General features: G+C 42.5%; 1 protein-coding gene across 1 annotated transcript in view; it reads right to left on the minus strand.

Moving 5' to 3' along the window:
* ADAMTS2 (ADAM metallopeptidase with thrombospondin type 1 motif 2) overlaps nucleotides 1-23,374 on the minus strand; it is a 188,052-nt gene that overhangs the window by 29,888 nt on the left and 134,790 nt on the right. The window contains exons 5-10 of the mRNA XM_067304888.1: nucleotides 21,488-21,571; nucleotides 10,099-10,255; nucleotides 9,080-9,185; nucleotides 7,275-7,418; nucleotides 5,556-5,688; nucleotides 3,950-4,063 (exon numbers count right to left, since the gene is read on the minus strand). Of these exons, the coding sequence (XP_067160989.1) occupies nucleotides 3,950-4,063; nucleotides 5,556-5,688; nucleotides 7,275-7,418; nucleotides 9,080-9,185; nucleotides 10,099-10,255; nucleotides 21,488-21,571 (738 nt within the window). The remainder of the gene's footprint in view (nucleotides 1-3,949; nucleotides 4,064-5,555; nucleotides 5,689-7,274; nucleotides 7,419-9,079; nucleotides 9,186-10,098; nucleotides 10,256-21,487; nucleotides 21,572-23,374) is intronic.

Consider the following 23,374-nt stretch of genomic DNA (forward strand, 5'->3'; position numbering starts at 1 on the left):
TTCTTCTTCTTAACAGTATCTTTTTATTTCAATATTTAATCAATCCCTTCCTTTCCTGTTAGACAAAAAACATCTCCAAGTTCAACTCAGACACTCTCAACAAAACGGTGAAAGTAAAGAGAATTGCTAGGTGTGTGCCTGGACCCCGGGCATCGGTGCCAAACTGAAGAGCAACATCAGCTCAGTTGGCACGGGAAGGTCCTGGGTTCTCACCTCTCTCCAAGAAAAGAAATAAAGGAGTGTCAGGTGGTGTCAACCTTTGTATTAGTCACTGTAGCAAGCAGATGGGCTCTAGTATGCAATCTCCTTGCATGAATGACTTTATTTTTTACTTCTCTCTCATGGAGAGCAGTTAGCTACTTCAGCCAATATAAACCTCTCCCCAGAAGAGTCATAGTTTAAGAAACAGAACAAAAACTGATGAAATGTTTCTAAAGGTTCCCTGGCTTAAGAAGCCTGTGGCTAACAGTGGCGCTTACAAAACTGGATGCAAGTAAATCATCAGTTGAAAGCATATGATTTTTTAATCCCCAGCTATGCGAAGCATTAAGCTTTGCACAGTTATGCCTTATCTGCACATTTTACAATAGCAATTTATGGAGCATCTCTCAGTTCACATTGAAACTCTGATCTTACATGTGCTTAACCTTGCACACTGGAGTTAACTTTACCCACTGGACTTACTTCCTGGAGGTCCATATGGCCATTCAGAATGCATAGAATTAATTGCAAGTCACTGCACCATTATTACATTGCACCAGAAAAATCAATACAGTTTTCCTTTTCCTAATAAAACATTAGTCTGGTTTAAAAAAAAAAATCAGGTTTAAAGCAATGTAAAATATTTTATGTATTCCCTTCAAAATTCTATAAAAAATAGTGATTTTCTTCTCTGGTTGGGAAGGCAGAAGCCAAGAGAATAATTTATCTTACTGTCACTAAATCCAGCAAATTACTAGTTTGCTGCCAATCAACATAATGTATCTGGTTGTTAAATGCCTCTATTTGCATAAGGAGATTTATTAAAAAGTTTTTGAAATTGCAGAACCTCCTTCTTTTGGCAAATTCTTTCAAGCAATCACTACATTCATAGTGAGTTTATGCAAAAGCGTTTAAAAATTAATAGATAAGAGACCATCCCTAAAAACTCAGAGCTTACATATGTTTACATAAACACACAAATGTGCATACGTGTGTATATATATATATATATATATATACACACATACACATACATGCACGCACACATAGAGAGCATTAAAAAGCCAAATCTTCCTCCCATTCCTAACGCTCGGTGCCCGTGGCCGGGACACGGGCAGGGCATGCAGAGACGCAGCCACTATCAGCGCGGCTGCTGGAAAGGTGCCACGAATGCAGCGTCTCCCATAGGTGTTCCTGCCCCTTGAGCTTCAGTTGGGAAGAGGGCAGGCTGGACTGGCTTCTCCTCAATAGCATCAGCTAAATTTGGAAAAACGGAGAGACCAGTTATCAGTTATCTGAGTACCAGGCTTAGGTGAAAATAGCTACGCACCGCAAGCCGTGTTAGTCCCCAGAACATGACTTACATTTCTGGCATCCAGTCCCCTCGGCTGCTGCAAAGCCAGGATGTTTCTTGGACACATCAGCAGTGTTTTGATTGGTCTCAGCTTAAAATAGGCAATGGGAATTAGCGGTATGAAATCATGATAACTACATGTCTCTAAAGTGGGAAACAAATGGGACTTTTTGAATCAACATCTTTAATTGCTTATGTTTCTGTCCATTTCTTCTCTGGCATTATTCCAAAGGAAATAGTGGACCAAGCTTGAAGTTATTTTCCTCTTCCTCGAGCGCTGCTGAGATATCATGGGAAATGTATCTTAAAGGAAATGGCCACACAGAAATTGAGTCCCAACTTTCTGCAACACACTCGTTTTACAGTCACAGTCCTTTCACTTCGGAGTCTCTGGTATTGTCCAAATCGATGAAGAGAATGAACAGAGAAAGGCCAAATCAAAGGGAGGGATGACAAGGCAAAGAAAAGATGGAAAGAAAATCATCTGATTTGTCCATACTCAAAAACACCAGCAACTCCTAATAAATACACTGGTCAAATGTTGAGCTTGGAAATACAAAGTTAATAGTAATACTTTATATCTCATGCTATTTAAAAAAAAAAGGCTTGGCTCAATCTACTGAGTCTTATCTAACTAAACGGCTTTTATTTTATATGATTTTCTTAGGTTCTCTTGGCAGGTTGCAATAAGTCTATTTATCAAAGAAATGGGACAGCCCCTGTGGGAATAAAACAGTTACAGTTCTATCATCTACTAAAACTTCAGGATGTGCACATACTCCCTCACATCTCCACTGAACTAAAAACCTGGCCAGTCTGCCCAGTGAGCCAAAACCTTGGATCCCAAGTTCCAGTCCAGAGAAAATTTTTACAGCTGAGTTGCATAATATCCTGACAAACTGTTTATAATGGAAGCACTGACTGATCCTTAACTGTATGGTTACAAGTTCTTTCTTTCTTCTTGTTTCTGTTCAAATACTAACATGAAAAAACGGATTGGTAAGTAAGTGAAGCAAGAAAACGCAATATAATTGTATCTTTCTGGAGTTTCATAAGCATTTCTAATGCAAAATCAAGATCCAGAAAACTGGCGCAAGCCAATCTAAAGAAACTATCTAAGATTTGGGACTGTAGTTTTAAAATGTTATTCATATGCTTTCACACCAGCAACAAAGCTGTTATAATAGGAATAATCTGCAGAAGAGAAAAACAAAAGGGAATGGCTCGTATAGCTCATGGCTTGCTGGGAAGGAATTTAGCATTACACAGTGTTTTCATAAAAAAGACGTTTCAGACCACAACAGCAGCTGCTAATATGGTTCATTTGTCTCATAAATGATGTCACCCATTGGGGTCTACAAAACGCCTTTCCAAGCAGTGACATCTTCTTCCCGCAGGCACCACACTGAAAGCTCAGTGAAGGCAGAGTTTTTCAGCAGTCTCCAAAGGTTTGGGAGTGCAGAACACTTCCGAGCACAACGTGACAAACCCTACGAGCACACCTCTGCGGAAGGGCACCAAGACCGGCAGCAGGCGCAAAGCAGTGCCCGGCGATGGGAGCTGCTGCACCCTTGGCACCCCGCCCCTTCCTTCTGCAGCTCCTCCTGAGCCCCAGGACTCCCATGGGATGAGCAAATCCACCTCCGGCTCTGCCCTTCTCAGCCGGTCGTGGCTTCTCTCCCCACAGCCCCTGCCTGCTGCACGTTGGTTCTCTCTAGCAGGCATTCAGCTCCCACGTCCATCCTTTCCCTTGGGCCAGTGACAGCGGCCTCAGTTTGACCACAGTCTCCAGGGACTCGTTGCTCTCTGCAGGCACAGCACTGGGGACAGCAACAGCACGGATCTAAACACAACCCCTCCTAGACCTCACACAAGTCCTTTGCCAGTGGAAATTCCCCCCTTTCTGGCTCTATTGCAATGACTTGCCAAGAAGCAGAGTACGAGCCTCTGCTGGGCGCACACTGTGCTGACTTGCCCGAGCAGCGGGTGCGGTGGCTAGGCAGTGCTCACGCGGAGCACATGGGCACCGGCCCTGGCCTCCTCTCATCACGCTGCTGAACGGCCGTATTTGCATTCTTGAGTTTTCCCCACATCTTAGCTGATTTCAGATTCTCAGGTAAGTGTTTCTTTTGTCAAACTGACTATATCTCTGGCCAAACCGGGACTTGGGAACTTCTGAGTCCTAACACAGCTCACAGTGAGACTTTCCCAAAAGCTTTATGAAAAAAAAAAAATCATTCCCCAGTCCTCTGTTTTCTGCGTTTGTAGGAATGAATCAGGAGGAGGAATCCTGCCTTTTTGCCCTCGATTCTCAGAGTAACATCCCCGACTCTACAAACACCCAGATTTGAACACACACAAGTGTGCTGGTACACGCGCAGCAGCTGCTCTCACCTTTCCTGGCGCGCACATGGTCCCGTCCAGCGGAGGCCCTTTTTTCGTTTTGCAGAAGTAGGGGTTCTCGGGATGGCTGCACCACAGCTGCTTGCAGGGATCGAACGTACGGAACTGAAACACAGGAAAAGTCAGAGTGGACACTGCCTTGAGAGAGCACCTGCTGCAAACTCAGCTAGAAACTCTGCAGCATGATGGGGTTTCCCTTTCCTAGCTTTAAAATGGCAGATGTTACCACTGATTCCTGAGGACCACTAGTGTGTCTGTGGATTGAGCAGAGTTGAAGGCCACTTTCATGCAAAACGATCAGTGACTCCAAAGTGAGATTCTGCCCACATTTGATGGAAAAATGCCATGTGCAAAAATGGTTTTATACTAGCAGCCAAAGGCAGGCTGGGCAAGAGAAGCTGGCTACCCTGGGTGATAAGACATACACTGATTTTTCTTACAGTTTCTCCAAATGGTACTGCTTCATTTGGCAAGCAAAACAGAAAATACTTGAGTATTCAGGGGGGAAGGAAACAAGCTGCTCAGACTGTAGCTCAGCTGTTGTGATCACCTTCTTGGAGGAGGGAAATTTGATCTCTCATTCATTGGATCCTGATCCTATGAACAATTTAGTATTTTAGCTATCCTACGACAGCATCAATAGGAGAAAATGAGAAACACCCATCACACAATATGCTAAAACATGATGCCTCAACATGCTCTTGGCTATTCTGAATAAAGAAGGATTAAAAGCTCCCAGGCTCCAGGGCACTGCTATAAGAACAGACCCTCTCTGGCAGGGACATTCTCCCAAGGCAGCCTCAGTGGGAACCGTGTCCAGACATAGTCCTACAGCTGATGCTTTAGAGGTTCTCATCCATTATCTGGAGACACTACTCATCCCACATATCCCTGCAGCTGAGAATCAAAGCAGAAATGTTATGTGCTAGCAGCTGCCGCACCAGCTGAAAACTTCTCTTTCCATTTAATATTTTTGTCCCACTCGAGGGGCTGGAGGTGGGAGGCACAGCTTTCCTGAAGAAGACTCTTCTCTCTGAGACCAATCCACTGAAAATTGCACTAATCTTGCCTTGTTTCAAATTTAGACTTTTTCTCTTGTTTTCCTGGCACAAGAGAGCCAATCGTATCATCAAGGGTCCTTGCAAAATGCGCTACTCGCTGTCACACTTATTTGCGCATGCTAGGCATCAAAACGCATCATACCTCCCATAAAATTGGAACATAAAAGCGTAGAGCCCCGCATTAGCAGTACGAGATGTGAGACTAAATCCTCCTTCTCATTTGGATGGGAGTTCTGTAACAAAATAACTAGCTGCCAGCAATAGGAAGCTCAGTAATAGAGCAAGCTCTTCTGCTTGAAGTCTAGAACTATTTATGAAACTACAGCATAATCATTTCTGTAACTTCAGTTTTAAAAAAAACGGAGATAGTTAAAATAACTTATTTGTCAACATTCAGCTGTTATTTCCTGCTTAAAGTTAAGTGGGCACAACATCTTTCCTTGCGGGCTTCACTATACAGCCCCTATTAAGGACATTTCAGAGACACTTACAACACTCCTGGATGAAAAATAGCAGAAGCCAAGCTAAGTACTCACAGCTGTGCACATCATGTAGCCCAAACCAAAATCAAAACGGCACTGCTCATTCATGGAGTAGTGAATTCCTGGCAGCTGAGGAAGGGAAGGCCAGTCATGTTCGAAAGGATCATCACGCAGACAATCATAGGAACTGCAACAGGCAAAAATTACAGTAACAGATGGGGCTGTGAGACTTGCAGTGTTTGTGGTTTCAGCGTCTTTTTGTTCCAAACAAAACACAGCCTACAATTTCTCAGACACTGGTCATAAAGAGCAGTTAATACTGCAATTATGCTCATGTAAACTTAATCATGTTGTATCCACCTTTAATAGATTCTAGCTATTTTTTCTGAAGCTTCTCCATTATCATTTCCACTTCGCTTGCAGGTAAATTCCTATCAGTCTCCAGGCTCCCTATGTGAAAGGGATCAAAGGAAGAATCCAGATGAGACCAAGAAGAAAAGAAAGTTTAATTAATTTTCCATTTGTGGAATTTCTTGTTGCCTGCAACTGTCTTTCAAGTCAAGTTTTAGAAGCGGAAGCCAAGAGTACTGCTAAGCTTGCAACATTGCTGCGCCCTTGCAGAGAAGCAGGGACTCATTGACAAGCATCAGTACTTGTCAGCCTGCATTAAACACTTAGGCTTGTCCCCTGTCTCCATCTCTCCTGCTAGCTCTCAGTTCCAGCCACCATTTCTACAAAGCTTCCTTTCTGTGTGATGAACCTGGGAGATTCTGCTGTTGTCCTAAACAGTGAGTATATGTGCTGGAATCATATTTGGCTAAGGCCAAAGTCTCTCTGATAATATTTTTAGTCTTTATTGCCATACCTAAGATATCTAAGACAATTAAAAATATTGACAAAAAGACTGACTCTTTTCATTTCAGGCATTTTGCTGCATTTTTTCCTACACATTATCTGTTTTTGCTGTGTATTCTGCTAGTAGTTTCCCCATATTTTTTGCATGCATCTTGCACATAGCAAGGGGAAGATCTTTTCTGTAAGGAGCAAAGATATGACTGTAAAATCAAAGTTTGTCAGCTAACTCAGATGAAGGTCTAGTGCCTGAAGGGCCATGTTCAAAGAGAAGGCAAGGGACATGGATGAAGCTGTTAAAAGAACTGGAGAATAAAATGGTTTTTGCATTTAGGGTACTTAAAGGAAAAGTAACCACTGAAAAAGAAGGTCCAGAACCACACGGTTTCTTTAGGTATCTCTTAAAGCTAAGAAAAGCTCTGAGTGCTTATAAAGAGCAAAATTTCCCCTTTAAGCAGCACCATCTTATCATTGGCAGGTATCATGAGCAATGAAGGGCTCAAGCCAACTATGGTAGCCATACGAAACGCACCAGCGCCACTGAGGAGCAGAGGCACTCCTCCAGCGAGCAGTTATACTGGGGAGGGAGGAAGGTTAGCGGCGAGGCCAGCAACAGTGCCTTCCTGTAAATCGAGGGAGGAAAGCTTACATACATCAACTTAGAGAAAATGACAGATGTCAATTAAATGAACTGAGAACGATTCAAAGCGGACTGAAATCGAAGTAGTTGGGAACTTGTGTTATTACTTGCAATTGCTGGGAAAGCATCTTCTTCCCGATAGGATGGGTGGGGGGAAGGTTCTTTGTTTTATTTAACTACATTTGAGTAACCAATAAAAGCATAATGCAAAAACGCTACGTGCAGAATTGTTCTTACATGCTTCCTAGCCAAAGGAGAGAGGCAGCTAAACAGCTACTCACTGGAGGTATCGATTCAGCTCTTGCTGGCTGCAGCGAGACCAGTGGAAGCGGTGAAAGGCAGCTTGCACGAGGGGGGCCATGATGCTTCCCAGACGGACTTCGTCCCCACATCTGTTCCCTTGGCCGTCGTGCTCCATGCCCAGCCTACACCGCACGGGAGAGAGCGAGCACCGTTACATCGCAGGGCAGCTCTGAGGGCCCGGCGCCTTCAAATCCCAAATGCCACCAGCGGCCAGGGGCAACCAAGTTCTGAAGTGTCACCTTTCTTGTCCATGGGAGGAAAGTCATGAGAAATAAGGCTAGCCTGTAGTAGCTCCCACACATGCTTACCCTTCGAAGTACTTCCACGTGATTAGCTTAACCTACTTTCCAAGTAGACTAAAAATGCCTTCTTTGGACTTCTCTGCACATACCTACATTTGTGAGTATCTGTACCTAAATGAATCCATTTCCGGATTAAGGATCTAGTGTACTCCCCAAGAGTATTAACAAACAGACATGTATTCATACGCCTACCTGGAGCTATTCAGTACTTAACGTAACTTATCTAACTTAAAAAAAAAAAAACAAAAACACACATTAGCCTAATTTGAATTAATTTGCAATTGTAGACTAGTCCTTTGTGTGGAATAAAAAAGGTCCACTGAGAGTTAGCTTAGACTCACTCCGGCTGTTGCCCAGTGGCAGTTCCACATTCCAGCCTGTTTCACACACAAACAAAGTGTCGGTGCTTTTAAAAAATTACTCCAAGTTACAGGTATCTTTAAATTCCTTTTTGGCTATATTATGAACATATTTTTTCCTTCCCCTTGTTAGGATCTTACATTGCATTCTTCTGTGGGCACTCTTTGATTAACATTGGCGATATCTTTCCTTAAATTAATCTAAACTAACAGACTGGAGCTCAATGTGATTTCAGAGGTTACAAGCAATCTTCAGTGGTATCTCTTCAAACCTGATTGTGTATTCTTTTTAATCCTAATTCAAAAATTCTGGAACTAAATACCATCTGGGTATCAATTCTACGTCCCTGTCTAATTAAGATATATATACAGGGAGATTTTACAGATTTTGGCAATGTTTTTTGTTTAAAGCCCTCAATAATTTCTGATACAAAAAACAGGAAATTGCCTGCAGACTTTCTTAGGGAAAATATAATAGATTGAAACTGTTTGGGGAAAGCCTTCTGCGAACTGTTATTCTACCAAGAAAAAAAAGGGAAATAAGTGGGCATTCTCTGCAAACACAGAAACCAAAAGGCTCTGGAAGAAACCAAAGCTCTAACAACTACTGCCTACCATCGGTTCTAATCGCATCCATAAATAAAATAATTGCATTTTTTAATATGAAATATATAGAATAGTTATAATGTCAGTGCTTGGCACCTTGTTTCTTTTCAGTATTGTATTTTTTAGCAGAGGTAACATATACAGATGACAGGTTTATTTAATATAGATTGCTTTTTATGAATCATGTATTCCACTGACTCAATTCATTTTTCATCAAAATAAATACTTTACATTTCCACCAGGAGACTATAATATATCATTGAATCTAGTCTCATAGCAGCCCTGGAAAGCATTTTGGTATTATTTCTTTTTTCCATTTGAAAATACCAAAATACAAAGTGATTACAAGGCTTACATAAGGTCATAAAGAAAGCCATGAGAGAGCTGAGAACTGAAGCTAGGGCTAACCCTGAATGATGTTTCTTAACATAAACTGTATCTTACCAACGACATAGATATTTGTCAGTACCAAAGACATCATAAGGTAAGACACAGGATATCCATAGTTCTACTCACACATGTCCAGTTTCATGGGCCACCACAAATGCAGATGAAAAACCGTCTTCATGGTTGAGCGTGCAGCTTCGAACAGGATGACACATTCCAGTGACTGGAGCGTAGCCTGTGAGAAATACCGCACGTCCCAGAAAATGAACAAGTGCAGAAAGGCAACGTCATGAGAAGCTCAAGTACAAACATCTCCGTCTTCCCCGCTGGGGCACAAATACAGTTGAAGTGCTCCTCTGGAAGGTAACAAGAGACCTCTGCCCCAAACGTTTAATAATGTGCTCCCTCATCTATAAAATATGTGAAATGAGTCTGTCGAACAAATTGAACTATATTCATGGTTCACCGAGACACTGTTATCTCCTCTAGGGCCATTCTGCACCTGGTCTCCTGCAAGTACATGAGGCAACAGGAGGAAAGGCGATCGCAAGCTGCTGTGTGCCAGCTCATGAGCTGGGTGCAATTCCAGCCCTTTGGGAATACACGAGCAAAGCCCCGGCCCTGTGCCGCCAGCAGACCCGGCCAACCCAAAAGGAAGAGGAAAGCCCATAGATTTATCCCCTCCAGTGAACAAACCTGATATCACAGGAGGCAGAGCCCTGAAAAGGAAAAAGTAGGGGACTGTACTTGGCCCTGCCGTTCCAGACCTCTCTGTAACAATATATCTTGGCAATCCCGCTGGAACACTGCAACAGTCATTTGGAGACTTTTTAAACACAGAGTCTATTCTTTAATCTTTGGGAAATTTCAGGAGTGTTTACACAGGGATCCCGTTTGTTTGGCTTCAGTAAGAGCAAAGAAATGATCCAACAAATAATTCTATTAGTTAGAAAGGATAAAATAATAACTGAAAGAGTTACAACAGCAAATGGCTATGTGCAGAGCTCTTGGGTTAAAAAACAGTGTTGACCAAAACTAAGCAAAGAATACATGATTAGACTTTGCAAAATTAGCTTTGCTAAGTGATGAACAGAAATGCCGCTCAGAAGTCTTGACACTTACACAATAAAACTTGATGCACATCTTACCTTGCATGCCAGATGGACCAAAATCCTGCCTTGTGAGGAAGATAGCATGGTCGTGGTATTCTGCATGCCCAGTGTCAGGTTTCTGTTGCAAGTAGGCCCAGCGACACACGTTCTCCAGACTTTGCGAAGGGTTCCCAATCTCTATTAGACTCATGGACTGGACATGCCCAGGAAAAAAGACAGCAATTGTTATTAAGCTTGGGCATTTTTTTCCCAACTTGTTCAGGCACTTGATCAAACACTCCATTTCTATTAAAACTCTGCTCTTCATAAAGAGAAAATTATGCTTCCGGAACAAAATTTACTGGATCAAAAAAGTAAAATAGCTTATATCCAAGGTTATATTAAATATGAGTTCTGTCACATGTTCACAGGCTAATGAAAGAAAAAAGCAGTGTGGATTTTAATGACAAAATGATATTGTATTGTGCACTATGCATTATTTCCATGCCATCCTGGCACCAGTTTGCACCATCACTTCCAGCCGGGATATACCCTTTCTTACCGAGTACATAGCCCCTTTTGGAGCTGCAATGGCAGCTGGTCAGCTGAGACTGGTGCCAGGTGGGGAAGGGTAATGCCTGTTAGCCAAGGGAAGCAAATGGGAACAGTGGTAGACTGCAAGCATACAACCATGGTTCATTAGCCAGTTTTGCCATGCAACCGAGTTGTTAAGGCTGTTTTGTCGGACCCTTGAATGCTGCTGGATGTTCTATTAAGTGTAAAAATTACGGGCGCTTTTTTCAGCTGTACTTGAACCATTGCTTTCAGACGTGGACTTTCCCAAAGACTGTCTTTTAAAGTGCATTTGACCATCGAGAACACAGCCCAGGTAATGCCGCACTCTGGCAAGCCATTCTCCCTGTAAACCACATGTTACGTGGGTGCTGCACAGTCACTGCATAGCCGATGTGAACGAGCTAACGTGTTAGGTGTGGTGCAAAGAGAAAGGTATTTTGAGTCCAACTATTACATTTGCTTTTTTGCAAAACAGCACTTTTTTGAAGCTTCCCGGCAAACGCTATTTAGCATTGTGCATAATTAAGACTTAAAAAAGCTTATTGTATGTGGGATGCTATAAAATGTATGACTAATTGACCCACCCCAGGCCTTCCAGGATTTATAAGAGCTACACATGTGAACTCTGGCTTTTCATTTGCAAAAATTATATCACCATGACAACACTGTAATCATAACACAAACCACTACAATTTAGATGCCTATACTATACTATAAGCATTTATCATTCCACAATACTTACTTCAGAGCAAAACCTAGCCTAGGCCAAAAATAAGAGAAAAGAAATACAGCTTATGTTTAAATACAGATGTATTTGATGTGTCCTCTAGCTGAGTACGCAACTGAGTACCCAGAGCATGCAGTACATGAGAAGAAAAATCCTCAAAGGGCGGTGGAAGAACAACTGGAATTGATAAAAGTCTGCCAAACAGATCTGGTTTTGGCAAAAATGGGATATTGCAATTCTGCAAATGTTCAGAAAAACAAATTAATAGACCAAATAGAGAGACAGCTTAGATTCTGATACCACTGTGGAACGAAACAGTGGTCATGTAATACCATGCCTGATCACGCTGCTTCCAGCCATAATTCCCGTGGAAATAGAACCATACTAAAATGGTGGGACAGTTATGGTGCCCTTCTTGCATCTGCATGGATTTATAAGAACACACTTAAACAAACTTTGACTGACTACTAGAGGGTATAATCCTGACCCTTTAAGCAAAACTTCCATTCAACTAAACAAGATTGTGGTTTGACCACTGTTGAGGTCTTTAGCTTTTTTACCATTGATGAATGTTACTGTCTACATCATCTCCACCCTCATCTCGTGTCTCCAAAGCTTCAGAAGAGATATCCCATCAAGATGCCCACTGAGAACTCCTACCGCAAGATTCCAGAGGGCAAAGAATCTGATAAAATGAAGTTGCAAAAATCTCAAGACACGTATATAATGGAAAAATTGTTTGCTAATAATTCTTTTTCTCATAATGACCTCCTATACTTCCTAGCAAATAAGACCCATCAAATTTTATAAGATGCTTTGATCAGTAAACACACAATAAGAATGCATTACCAACATGTACTTTGTTTAAGGGTATCCAGCTATTCACAAAGACATCTCTGCATGATCAGCAAACAAGAATGGAATATAAAAAAGACAGTAATTTTCAACAAATAACCACTATTACAAAGTTTTCCTCTGTCATCTCTTCCCTACCCCTAAACTGAAAACTTTGCCAGTGGACTACAGCTCAAAAGCAGACAACTAGGTTTAGAAAGAACTAAAGCAGCAGCTTGCAGCACTTTTCTGACCAACACTGAATCTGCCATGGAGAAGAAATCAGTCTGCTGCAGCGTATGCAGCAGTTCCCACAGTCTAGGCCCTGTGCTGGCATCTGGCATTAGCTGACAACTGTTTTCACCATCTACTGAAGTCCACTATGGAGAACCACCACTAGTTCAGTCCAAGAGCCTCTCAATGCATATTTATCAAAAAAGCGATTTTGGAGTTTCTCTTCAAGCAAACAAAAGGGAATAGAACTAAATGGTTAATGTGGAGCATTGTGCTTTTTTGCATGCAACATGCTGGGGAAATTGAAGAAAATCCATCTGGTATAAGAGGGGAAACTGAAAGCACAGAAGTCTGTGAAACATGTTCCAGCTGAAGGCCCCACTTCTTTGCCAATGACATGATTTTAACATAAGAAAAGTGACACATCTAAAATTCAGCCTTACTGCTCTTTAAGAGTAGGAAATGAGGCACCCCATAGGAAATCAATTATTTAAAGAGTCCATGCGCTTATTACAGAAATGCATAGCAACTCTAGGTCCTACGTCAGTAAGGAGGAATTCCAGGGAGTAAGAGGAAAAACTCCATCCACTTGCAACACAAAATTAAAAAAATTTTTTTTTGAAAAACCCAACCTATATTCAAAGTCCACAGAGCATGAATAACATCTGTCTACAAATCCCTTCTCTTTCTTCACCATAACATAGCAGCTGAAAAGAGAAGCCCACCTGGTTCCTAGAGCATTTTCACCTGAATATCCACTTTCTGCAATTTGTCATCGACTTCCAAATCAGACGGGCTCCAGCACTACTAATAGTGCTGCTGGCACATTGCTGGGATCTTCCCACGCTCAAGAACTCTAACCGGAAACACCACTTCACTATCTTGTTATCCAGTATCAGAAACCGACAGCAACGGGTAAGCGGGGTGTCACCATCTGCACTGGGATCTCCCAGCTTTGTCCTGAGTCGTCTGCCATTCGAAGTGGTGCAATATCAGAACGGCGCCTATGGCGCGTGGCCAGGGAACTGCCGGTCTGGGATCCGAGTTATTGCCTCTGTGCTAAGAACTTACCAGTTGCACTGGTTCAGACCAAAGACCCACGTAACACATCCTTGACTGACAGCAGGCAACAGGGGGGCCAAGGGAAGGGAATTAGAGAGGAGCAAGTACAGAGTGATATTTCCCCCTGATAATCTCTCAGGCCCTAGTGGTCTTTGGCTCAGGGATTTCCTTAGCCAGGCATGATGTTTTTATATTGAAAAGCTCTAAAAGGATTTTTATTCTATATGCCTGGCTGATCACTTTTTCTGCTGCCTACTCCTTTGGAAATAAATCCTGCTGTCCTGCCAGAAGGGTGCCTAGGAAATCATGGGACCAGACAGTGCTTGCCATGAGACAGGGCAGATGTAATGTTTTTGAAGGATGTTGTGGTCAAAAATTTGCTCTTGTAGAGATACCAGATAACACTTGATAATATTTTCCATTGGAAGTCAAGGGAATATTCGCCAAACTCAGAAAATCCCAGCCTCATACTAAATGGACAAAGTGAATGGAAGGAGAAGGAGGAAGAGAGGAGAACTGTGTACAACAACAAGGACTGCAAGTAAAGGAAAAATCCCTCTCTGTCAGGCTGTGAACAGAGAAAGGTTGGGGACTAGCAGGCAAAAGCTGAATATGGAGAAAAGGTGTATGTGTTACTGTTGGCCAGGAACAGGCCCACGCTGCCAGGAACATGCAAGTCCTGCAGCTGGCTGGGAGCTAGGACCTGGCTGAAAAGGACCTCTTTTCCAAACAGGACAGCAGGCCTGTGGAGAGCATTACTCAGCTGACCAGTGGGAAATCTGCCAGTGGAAAGAGAAACTTTCCTTCTCACAGCAAGAAAAATCTGTGGGCATTTCAGAGAACTGCTGATGGAAACAGACGGAGATGTTTGCCGAGAAGTGGAAAGGCCTTGGCCGAGAGAACCATCCCTACATGGGGAGTCACCACAGAGGGCTACGAGGACAGTCTGCCCTACAGAAGAGCTTGAGCCTTGCTCTGCGAAAAATGCATCTACTAATGCCTTCCATTTTCCTTCTTGTCTGATTTTGTCTTCACTTCTTCTCTACTTCTCTTCCTCCTTGGATGGAAGCAGCAGAAAAAAAGAAACAAAAATAGAAGATGGCTGAGTTGCAAATAAAATAATTACAGTTTCAGCAGGCAAAGCAGGGCAGTAAGAAATGGTTGAAGGCCATGCTACACAGATCCAGATGCCTTAGAGCTTTCTTTGTAGCTGTCTTGTCTTTCAGGGAGTTTTCAGTGTGATGTTCTGTTCTCTGTTAGGAGAACAAGTCATTTATGAAGCTGTACTGGAAGTTAGCCGAATTTTCTTCAAATACTCATGCAAATAGTTTGGAAAATAAGAAATATTCCAAATAATTTTAAGAATTTCAAATGTAAGGTTTTCTCAGAAGAAAAAATTAGTCTATATTCTACCCAAACTTTTCAAGAATGTTCAAGTTGCCAGTGCATGTAAAAGACACACTACATCAAACATATGATGGCGGCTTTCCTTGACCAAGAGTTTTATGTATCTGCCATTTGGTGTAACTGGCTATGACTTTTTGCAACGACGCTGATGAGCAGATACTTGATGATAAGAACACAAGAAATCTAAGCTGGTCAGAAGCTTGCCGGAAAAGGACCTTTCCTAACTCATCCATTAGGTGGTGCTCCAAGAGTAACAACGGGGAAGGCTTTGCTGCTCCTCAGGAGCTCCAGAAGGAGCAGAAATACACTTAACTTGTTAGACTTCAAATTATGGTGGCAAAAGTTGGAGCATGGCACTGCATACACTTGGGAGACAATTTAAAATATAACTTTCCCTTCTTGAATGGGTAACGTCTCTACAAAACACACTGTTTACATTACTTCTACTTGGCATTTCTATTGTTTATTGTATATTGGATTAGATCATTTATTTCCTTCTGTCACCCTGAACGAGACAAGCAAAAAATAAATAAAAAGAATTATCTAGTGTCCATGGCAACAGAACTAACCAAAATATCTCATTCAGCAAACTGGCATTTCGCATTCAAAGGATTTCTAATGCTTTCTTATGGCAGCAGTTTGTAAACATTTTTCAGTCTCTAATTCTGTATAAATGTAAGCAGATCAGGAATACAAAGTACTGTTTATGCTATCAGCCAGCTCTGCACTCTCCAAGGTCCCAACAAATCACACTGGAAAATTACAAGCTATGAGTCCAATAAACAAATAAGGCAATTCTTCAGTTTATCTAGATAAAATTAAGAGGGACAATATCTTTCTCTCATCTTTACCCCTGCCCTAATCTAAACATATAAAAATAGTGCAAAATCACAAGCAGCAGTCAAACTGGTAAATAATATGTAGGTCCTGGCCTTGCAACTCAGCCTGTGCAGAATCAGTTACCGGAGATACCAGAGACTGGGGTCAAGAACTCTATCTTCAGACATGTTTGTACAGCACATTGCAAGATTAGGGCTTGATCCCTGCTGATACTTTTGGGCAGTCCACAATGCACATAATAAAGAGCATTCATAAACAAGAAAACACACACACAAGCAGGTTATAGTTCCCACCTGGGAAAAGTGCAGCAGTTCTGCAGGCTCTTTCCAAGCATCTTCTGCACCTACTGACATCAGTGGAAAACTAAGATACTCAACAACTCACATTAGTGAGCATCTAATTCAAGCAGAGGCTGAGAGGGCTGGAACTGTTCAGCCTAGAGAAGAGGGGGCTCAAGGGGGATCGTATCAATGTGTATAAATATCTGATGAAGGTGGACTAAAGAAGATGGTGCCAGACTCTTCTCAGTGGTATCCAGTGAAAGGACAAGAGGCAATAGGCACAAACTGAAACACAGGAAGTTCCATTTAAAAATAAGAAAAGACTTTTTTTTAACTCTAAGAGTGACCAAACATTGGAAAAGGTTGCCCAGAGAGGTTGTAGAGTCTCCATCTTTGGAGATATTCAAACCATCTGGACAAGGTCCTGAGCAACCTGCTCTAGTTGACCCTGCTCTGAGCAGGGTGTTGGACTAGATGATCTCCAGAGGTGTCCTCCAACCTCAACCACTCTGTGATTCTGTGACTCTACCGTACAGCTAACTCCCTCGCCATGCCAGGAAAAGCTGCTCTCAGCCTGCATCTACACCTCTCCCAGAACAAGCAGACATGAGCGGAGCAGCAAGCCTTTCCCACCAACCAGGGTGCCAGAAAACTGGCCAGGTCAAACGTGGTTTAAGGAATAAGAAGCCTGGCTTGACCTTCCATCCCTGCTGCTACCCTCTGGGAAACAGAGAGAAGAAGCTGGCACAGACCAAACCACTGCTTTCCAGCCTGGCTGAACTGAGAACATCTTGCCTGCATTCATCATGCTTAGTCATGAAAAGGTCAGAGCGCAGAGATGAAGAGAGCACTATTTTATGAAAAGATCAGAGGTAAAATCTTGTCCCAAATGAAGGCAGCAGGAGTTCTCCTAACAACTCAGACATACATGATTGAAGAGTCCTTCTCAGCTGAACAGCCGCATCCTGTAACATTACAGGCAACCATGTCATACCCTGAATTGCCATCTTAAAACCACTTGTTTTTTTTCCCCTCCCCTACTCTGCCCTGGTGGTCAGGTAGCTCTTTCAATTTGGCCAAATTAACACATGGCCAGTGTACAACCATTTGTCCTTGTGCCAACCTTGGCCTCTAACTAAGGTAGATTTTCCCTCCCTGCTGGTTGCCATCCCCAGCTGCACTCAGTGTCCCTCATCCCATCCCAGCCCACTCCAGTCTGAACACGGCCGACCGGAGCCACCCACATCGTGTCAGGTGAGGACTCAGTGGTGCCCTGCACAGCCACGTTTGCACTACCCAAGAAGCAGCTCTCATAAATCCTATGTCGCGCAGGCGGCCCATATGTGAACGTTCACAACATTAACCGATCCCAGGCAAGACTTTTAACGGAGCCAAGAATTTACCCAGCGGCTGCATTTATTGAAATGCTTGCAGTTCCTGCAAAAGTCTTGCTGAAACTTTTTCGTTATTAACTGTATTAATTAAACCCATCGCAGGTAATGTGTGTGCTTTTCTCTACCGCTGTTTACGGGCAGTTCATCTTTACACAAAGTCACCATTGTCAAAGGACAGCGTGGGGGGCTGGAAGCCAGGAGTTTATGAGTCCTGATCCCCAGTCTGCCAGTGACCTTCCGCGTGGCCTTGGAAAATAACACTTAATGTCTTTGTTTTTTAGCTGTAAAATGGGAATAATAATCTTTATTCGTCCACCTCAAAGAGGTGGTGAGAGGACTTTATGTGGTGCTTGGGATTTAAATATGTTTCCAAACAAATTTTATTACAACCAGTTGGGTTTTGTTAATCCATTTCAGCTCATCTCTTGCCACCTCCCCTGCGTTTGGTGACACTGGTTGCTTTATTTCCATGAGTATTCTAGAGCTAGTTGGATTTCAGAGCTGTTACAACCAAAATAAGTCTAAATGGAATAGTTTGCTTAAACATTGAATTATACTCTTCTCAAATGTATCTGCAGTTTCCAAAATTTGAAACCAATCTTCCTACTACTGCAGTCAAAAAAGGCAGAAGCAAGCCACCTCTTCTTTTTCCCATTTGAAAAAAAAAATGCACTGCACTTATCTTATTTACTTCTTTGCAGTATCCCCCCACATCAAAAAAGCCTCTGGTTTGGGGAGTCAATGAAAAGAAAACGCTTAAGAGAAATCCACAGTAGCTCCTGCAGCACGGAGCAGCCTTTGCAGGACATTTTTCTGTGTTATTCATGGAACTGGTAACTGAGTGGGCAGCTGCCCAGCACAGTTGAAGTCCTCACATCAAGCCCTGCGGTACGTCAGATAATGCTGTTCGTTTGCTCATCATACTAAGGGAAAAGTGGGGAGTCAGGAAGGGCCTGGTAGCTCCAGTCACAGCTTGTCCCCAAGCGCAGCCCACACAGTACAGCTCTATCCTGCCCTTTCCTCAAACACATCCCTGTGCCATCGTCCAACGCGGTGCTCTTTTTTAACGGTATCAACCTGCCAGACTCGCTGCTCAAGTGCAGAGACAATAAGCTACACAAAGTGTTAATTCAGTAAAATGGTTTCAGATTTCTTGAACTTGCCCATGAAGTAATTTCAGCATGTCATCACCATGGAACATCTTCCTGCACTCCAGTTATGTTTTTTCATCTTATTACAGAAATTAATGAAAGTATTGAAACTTTTGAATATACAGCTGTGTTTATTTGAAAATATTAAAAAATAAGTATATTTCAAGGAATGGAGTATGATCAAGTAACAATCATTGAAAAGCTGGTTGCTATGCAACCAAAATATTGTCCATATTATCCTTATCAACAGATGACATTATATAAAATAATATAATCCTCTTTTTAAAAAAAATAATAGAGCAAAAAGCTGTTTAGGGGTGGAGAATTTGCAATAGCTCACAGTACTGTCATAAACCTGAAGGAAAAGCAGTACATCATTGGTACATACTTCACCAATTACAGAACCATAATGCAATTATTATGATTATTTATGTGGCACCCTTGACAATATATATAAATTGCCTACAATGAAGCAAATGAGCCTGAAGATATCAGCTGCAAGGTTTCAGAAGCAATGCTTACTCAAACAAGATTCTGGGATAATATTTCCATACCGTGAAGCCAAGCAGGCTGCTTTGTTCATATACTGTCTTGTACATGTACCCTTTCTTTTACTATGTACTTTGAATATGTATTTCTGAAAAACGTTAGTGCTGCTGTATTCTAGCAGGATAATAAAATATTGAAGGTTTTGTTCTAATTCCGCAGAACAGGTCCAGAAGATAAGACCTATACACCCTTCTCCCCTGCCTCTCCACTGCCAGATAATCCCAACGCTTTGAAGAGAAACCTCCTCATATTCTACTTCCCTTTACTAGACTTCTGATCAGGAGCTCTGGTCAGGAGCTTTAAAATGTCAAGATAAAAAAAACTTGGTTCTTATACAGCTAAGGCATGCAGAGTCCACACCATCAGGTGAAGGAGCTCCAAGATGATACCTATTACACTTACTTTACTTTTCAGAAAGCCATAAAGTGCCTGTAGTGTAAATAAGAATCAGGTGTGGAAACGCAAGTGGCGTTCATGGTCATTTAAGGCTATCTTGTGATACTAGAATGGCACCTTATTCCATATAAAGTCCTGCTGAAGCCAGCAGGATAACTCAGGAACTAAAATGCTGTCTACTGTGGACTACAGATCTAGAATCCAGAAACAGGTCATCTGCAAGCAGATTATATAATGCTACCTGGAACAGTGCAACCTGTTTTCATGTTGTGGCCAAAGACCCATCAAGAAGTGAAGGTTTCCATGTTCCATCCCATGCAACCCACTGCCACCTAAACCACTGAAGCACAAATGCTACCCCTCTGAATAAGATTAGTATGAGATTAATATCATTCAAGTTGTCAGTAGATAATGCTTTATCCTTCCCACAAAAAAAAAGATTCTTAATGTGGAATAAGGTCTACTGTAGCTATAGTACTTCATCAGAAAAATAGCAGAAGTTTTCAGAATTCAGACTGCTACCAGTGCTGATCTGTACAGCTAAAGATGGGTATACATAACAATTATGAAATACTTATGGGATTAAGGACAGCAAAGAAGTGACTAGCCCCTGTTCTTACTCTGCTGGTTTCTGCCACTACCGCCATATCTGATTTTTTTTGAGAAGTATTAAGCAATCTGCAGTCCCTCAAATTGCTGTCATCACAGCAATCAAGAGGATTTTATTTCATAATTTAATGCAACTATACACACCAGGAACTTTGGATCACAAAATGGCAAGAGAGACCTCTTTTACCTTTACGTCTGTTCAAAACACTTAACCAACATCTACGTCACAGTGGGAAGAGAGAAGGAGGATTGGTATGTTTAGCTCGCAGATGGAGAAGCTCAGACAGAATGATTTACCCCAGATCCAGGCAACCAGTCTCTTGCAGAGTCCAGACTGGAACTCAGAGCTCCCTTATTTGCACCAGGGAACTAAATTCTAACTAGTGTCGAGCATGGCAAACTGGGGAATGTCAGTGGAGGCGCATCACTGACATTGAGTTGACTCTCCGTTGACAGCATTTCAGCAACTTGCATAACATACGTGGAGTCTTGCAGAAACGAGGATTATTACAGGAATATGCAAGTGACAGTAACTCCAGTCACAGAAAGGGACATTAGATTTTAACACTCTTCTTTGAGTAGCTGGGCATGCTGCTGTACTGGAGAACACTAGAATTGTCTGTCCTTAACCAGTAACGTTTATCGACATGCTTGAAATGCCCTGTTCCTGTTTCCATGGAATTTGATGTTGATTTGGCAAAAATAGGACATAGGTACTGAGCAATTCAATATTTTTGAAAACCGTGCAGCATTTAATTCTTCTTTATCAGAGTTTTGCCTGGAGAGTAACCCCCTCCATGGAAACAGCAAGAAAACACTTGGAATTCTTAAATATAGATTTGATCTGCAAGGCTTTTGCCTTCTGGCCCTTATCCCACAGAGCTCATGCTTAACTTTAAGCACATGTTTAGTCTCACTAGTGTTAAGCACAAGTTTAAATGAGTTCTTGGAATGAGTCTGCAGCACTCAGCATCTTGCAGAACTGATCTTGCACGTGTTTATTGTTACAAATACAGAGTTCTACCACAATACATCACATTTCCTTTATGAACCAAAGTGGTCATTACTCCACTATGTTTCATGAATTATTGCAAACAAATCTGAAACGATAGACTGCCAGAGCTAAGGGGCCACTTGAAACGGCACAGAGAAAACCCAAAAGAAATTGCAAATTATTTTCCTAGTCTGTAGTTCACACAATAAACAAATACATGTACCCACAAATGCAGATTCTTTATCAAACGTGAAGTTACTTACATTCTTGGACCTCTAAGGACAACGTGCGAATTAAACTATGAAACCAATACACATCACCAATAACTATGTAGGTCACAAAAGCCTGAATTTAAGAGATCTCAATTCCCTTTTAAACGAACCTTTACTTACCTTTCCATAGCTCAGCAGGATTATCCTCACCAGGACAACGTTGATGTGAGCACCCAGGGACTCGTCGTGGTAAATTTCATTAACCTGCAACAGAGCATTCTCAGTTAACCACGGCCTGGGCAGTCAGTAATTAAAGCACTATCTTTTATGCACTGCCATTAAGACACAGATCACTTGTGATCAGATATAAAAAGGGCAAAATTCCACTGACACAAGAGCGTAATTTTCCCTTTCTAAACTCGAAAGCTCCATCACAGTCTGCAGACATGCAATAATTCAGGAACCCATTTAAAAGCAATGCAACACCATGAGAGACCTGGTGTTCCCAGGTATTTAAGCTGCAGCCTGAGGAGGAGCAGACTGGCCTGTGCCTCTGCGCTTGCTGCACCCCGGTGCACCCGTGTGATGCAGCTGAGCGGATCTAACAGCACCCGCTGCTGCACCGGGGAGAGTCACGGCTCTGCCCTTCTCCCTGCCCAGCGCCCGGCCGAGCCCGGAGCAAGCTGCTCCGGCACACGAATCTGAGCAACAACCGCAACAGTTCTCTGCTGGGCAGGACCACGCAGGGGAAGGTGGAGGCGAGCGGAGGGACAGGCTCTGCCGCTGCCTCTTTCACGAGAGCCGTTTGCTAGATCAGCTCAGCTGCATCATGTAACTCCTCCATCTGGGACTCATCGAATGACATCCTGACAAGAGGCTCTGCCTCCCTCAAAGAGCATCGGCGGCTGCCTGGGCTGGCTTTATTTCGAGTCAAAGCTAATCAGTGTTAAGCTTTGCAAGTAGAACAAAATTCACAAAATGCCAGCAAATAAAAAAAAAAATCTTTTTTTTTTTTTTGTACGAGAGCTACATAACTGAACACGCACATGGGCAAATCACCCTAGGAACACTGAAAAGAGAGCTGTAAATATTTAGAGGGAAGAATGAAATGTGGATATATAAAAATTACTTAGGAAGCACCACTGCAAGCAAGCCAGGCAAACATTAACTTTTAAAAACACCACTTTAGATAACCGGTGATGAAGAGATGCCTGAGACTATTCATTTGAGCCAAGGTGCTCAGCCAAATAGCAGGAAATTAGCTTTATAAATGAGAAGAGGCAGATGAGATTCCCTGCAAGGCCGGGGTCTTTCCTGAGACCTCTTCCCCTATCACCAAGATCCTTGATAAAGGCTGCACCAAACTGGACTGCTTTATGGGCTGCACACAGATTTTACTTTTTCCTGCAAAAATAGATTCACTAGTATATGCTAATAAGTAACTTCCAGAATACTTTTCATCAAAAACATAATAAATAATGCCCTGCTTCTTCGGTCCGCCTTAGCCCTAATGGCTCATCTTTTATTTCTGTAAAAATCATTAAAATTAAATGCATCAGTGTAGGTTCTACCAAGCAATCCCCACTGACATTTCAAAGTGAATTTTAAGTCTTTTTTCAGTATCTTTGGAGAGAAGAGCCTAACTTTAGGCCTGGTAAGAGTGCAGGTTTTCAGAAGTCCTGAGCATCCTGCATTGACAGTGGGGGACTGCTGTGGCTCAGCAGCGGCCGCAGGCCTGGCTCGCGCACCCGCAGGGTGGTCAGGCCCGGGGACGGGGACGTGCTGCAGGACACCCCGGGCTGGCAGCGGGGGGCCAGGAGCCCGTCCTGCCTGCGGCTGCCTCCAGCGGCAACGCTCTCGCTGCAGGGCAGAAGGAGTTGATCTGTGCAGACTGGCTTGGTAACCAACACTGCTGGAAATTAGATCATTTATTTACATGGATAAGTGAGACTTGAGAAGATCAGCTTTATATTCCTGCATTTAAGAAATCTTTTTCTTTCAGGGGCATTACCGAAGACAGATTATGAAGACGTAAATCCTGGATGTGCATTTTACTTTATGAAAAAT

Source organism: Apteryx mantelli, chromosome 14 (genome assembly GCF_036417845.1).
Source record: "Apteryx mantelli isolate bAptMan1 chromosome 14, bAptMan1.hap1, whole genome shotgun sequence".
Taxonomy (NCBI): domain Eukaryota; kingdom Metazoa; phylum Chordata; class Aves; order Apterygiformes; family Apterygidae; genus Apteryx; species Apteryx mantelli.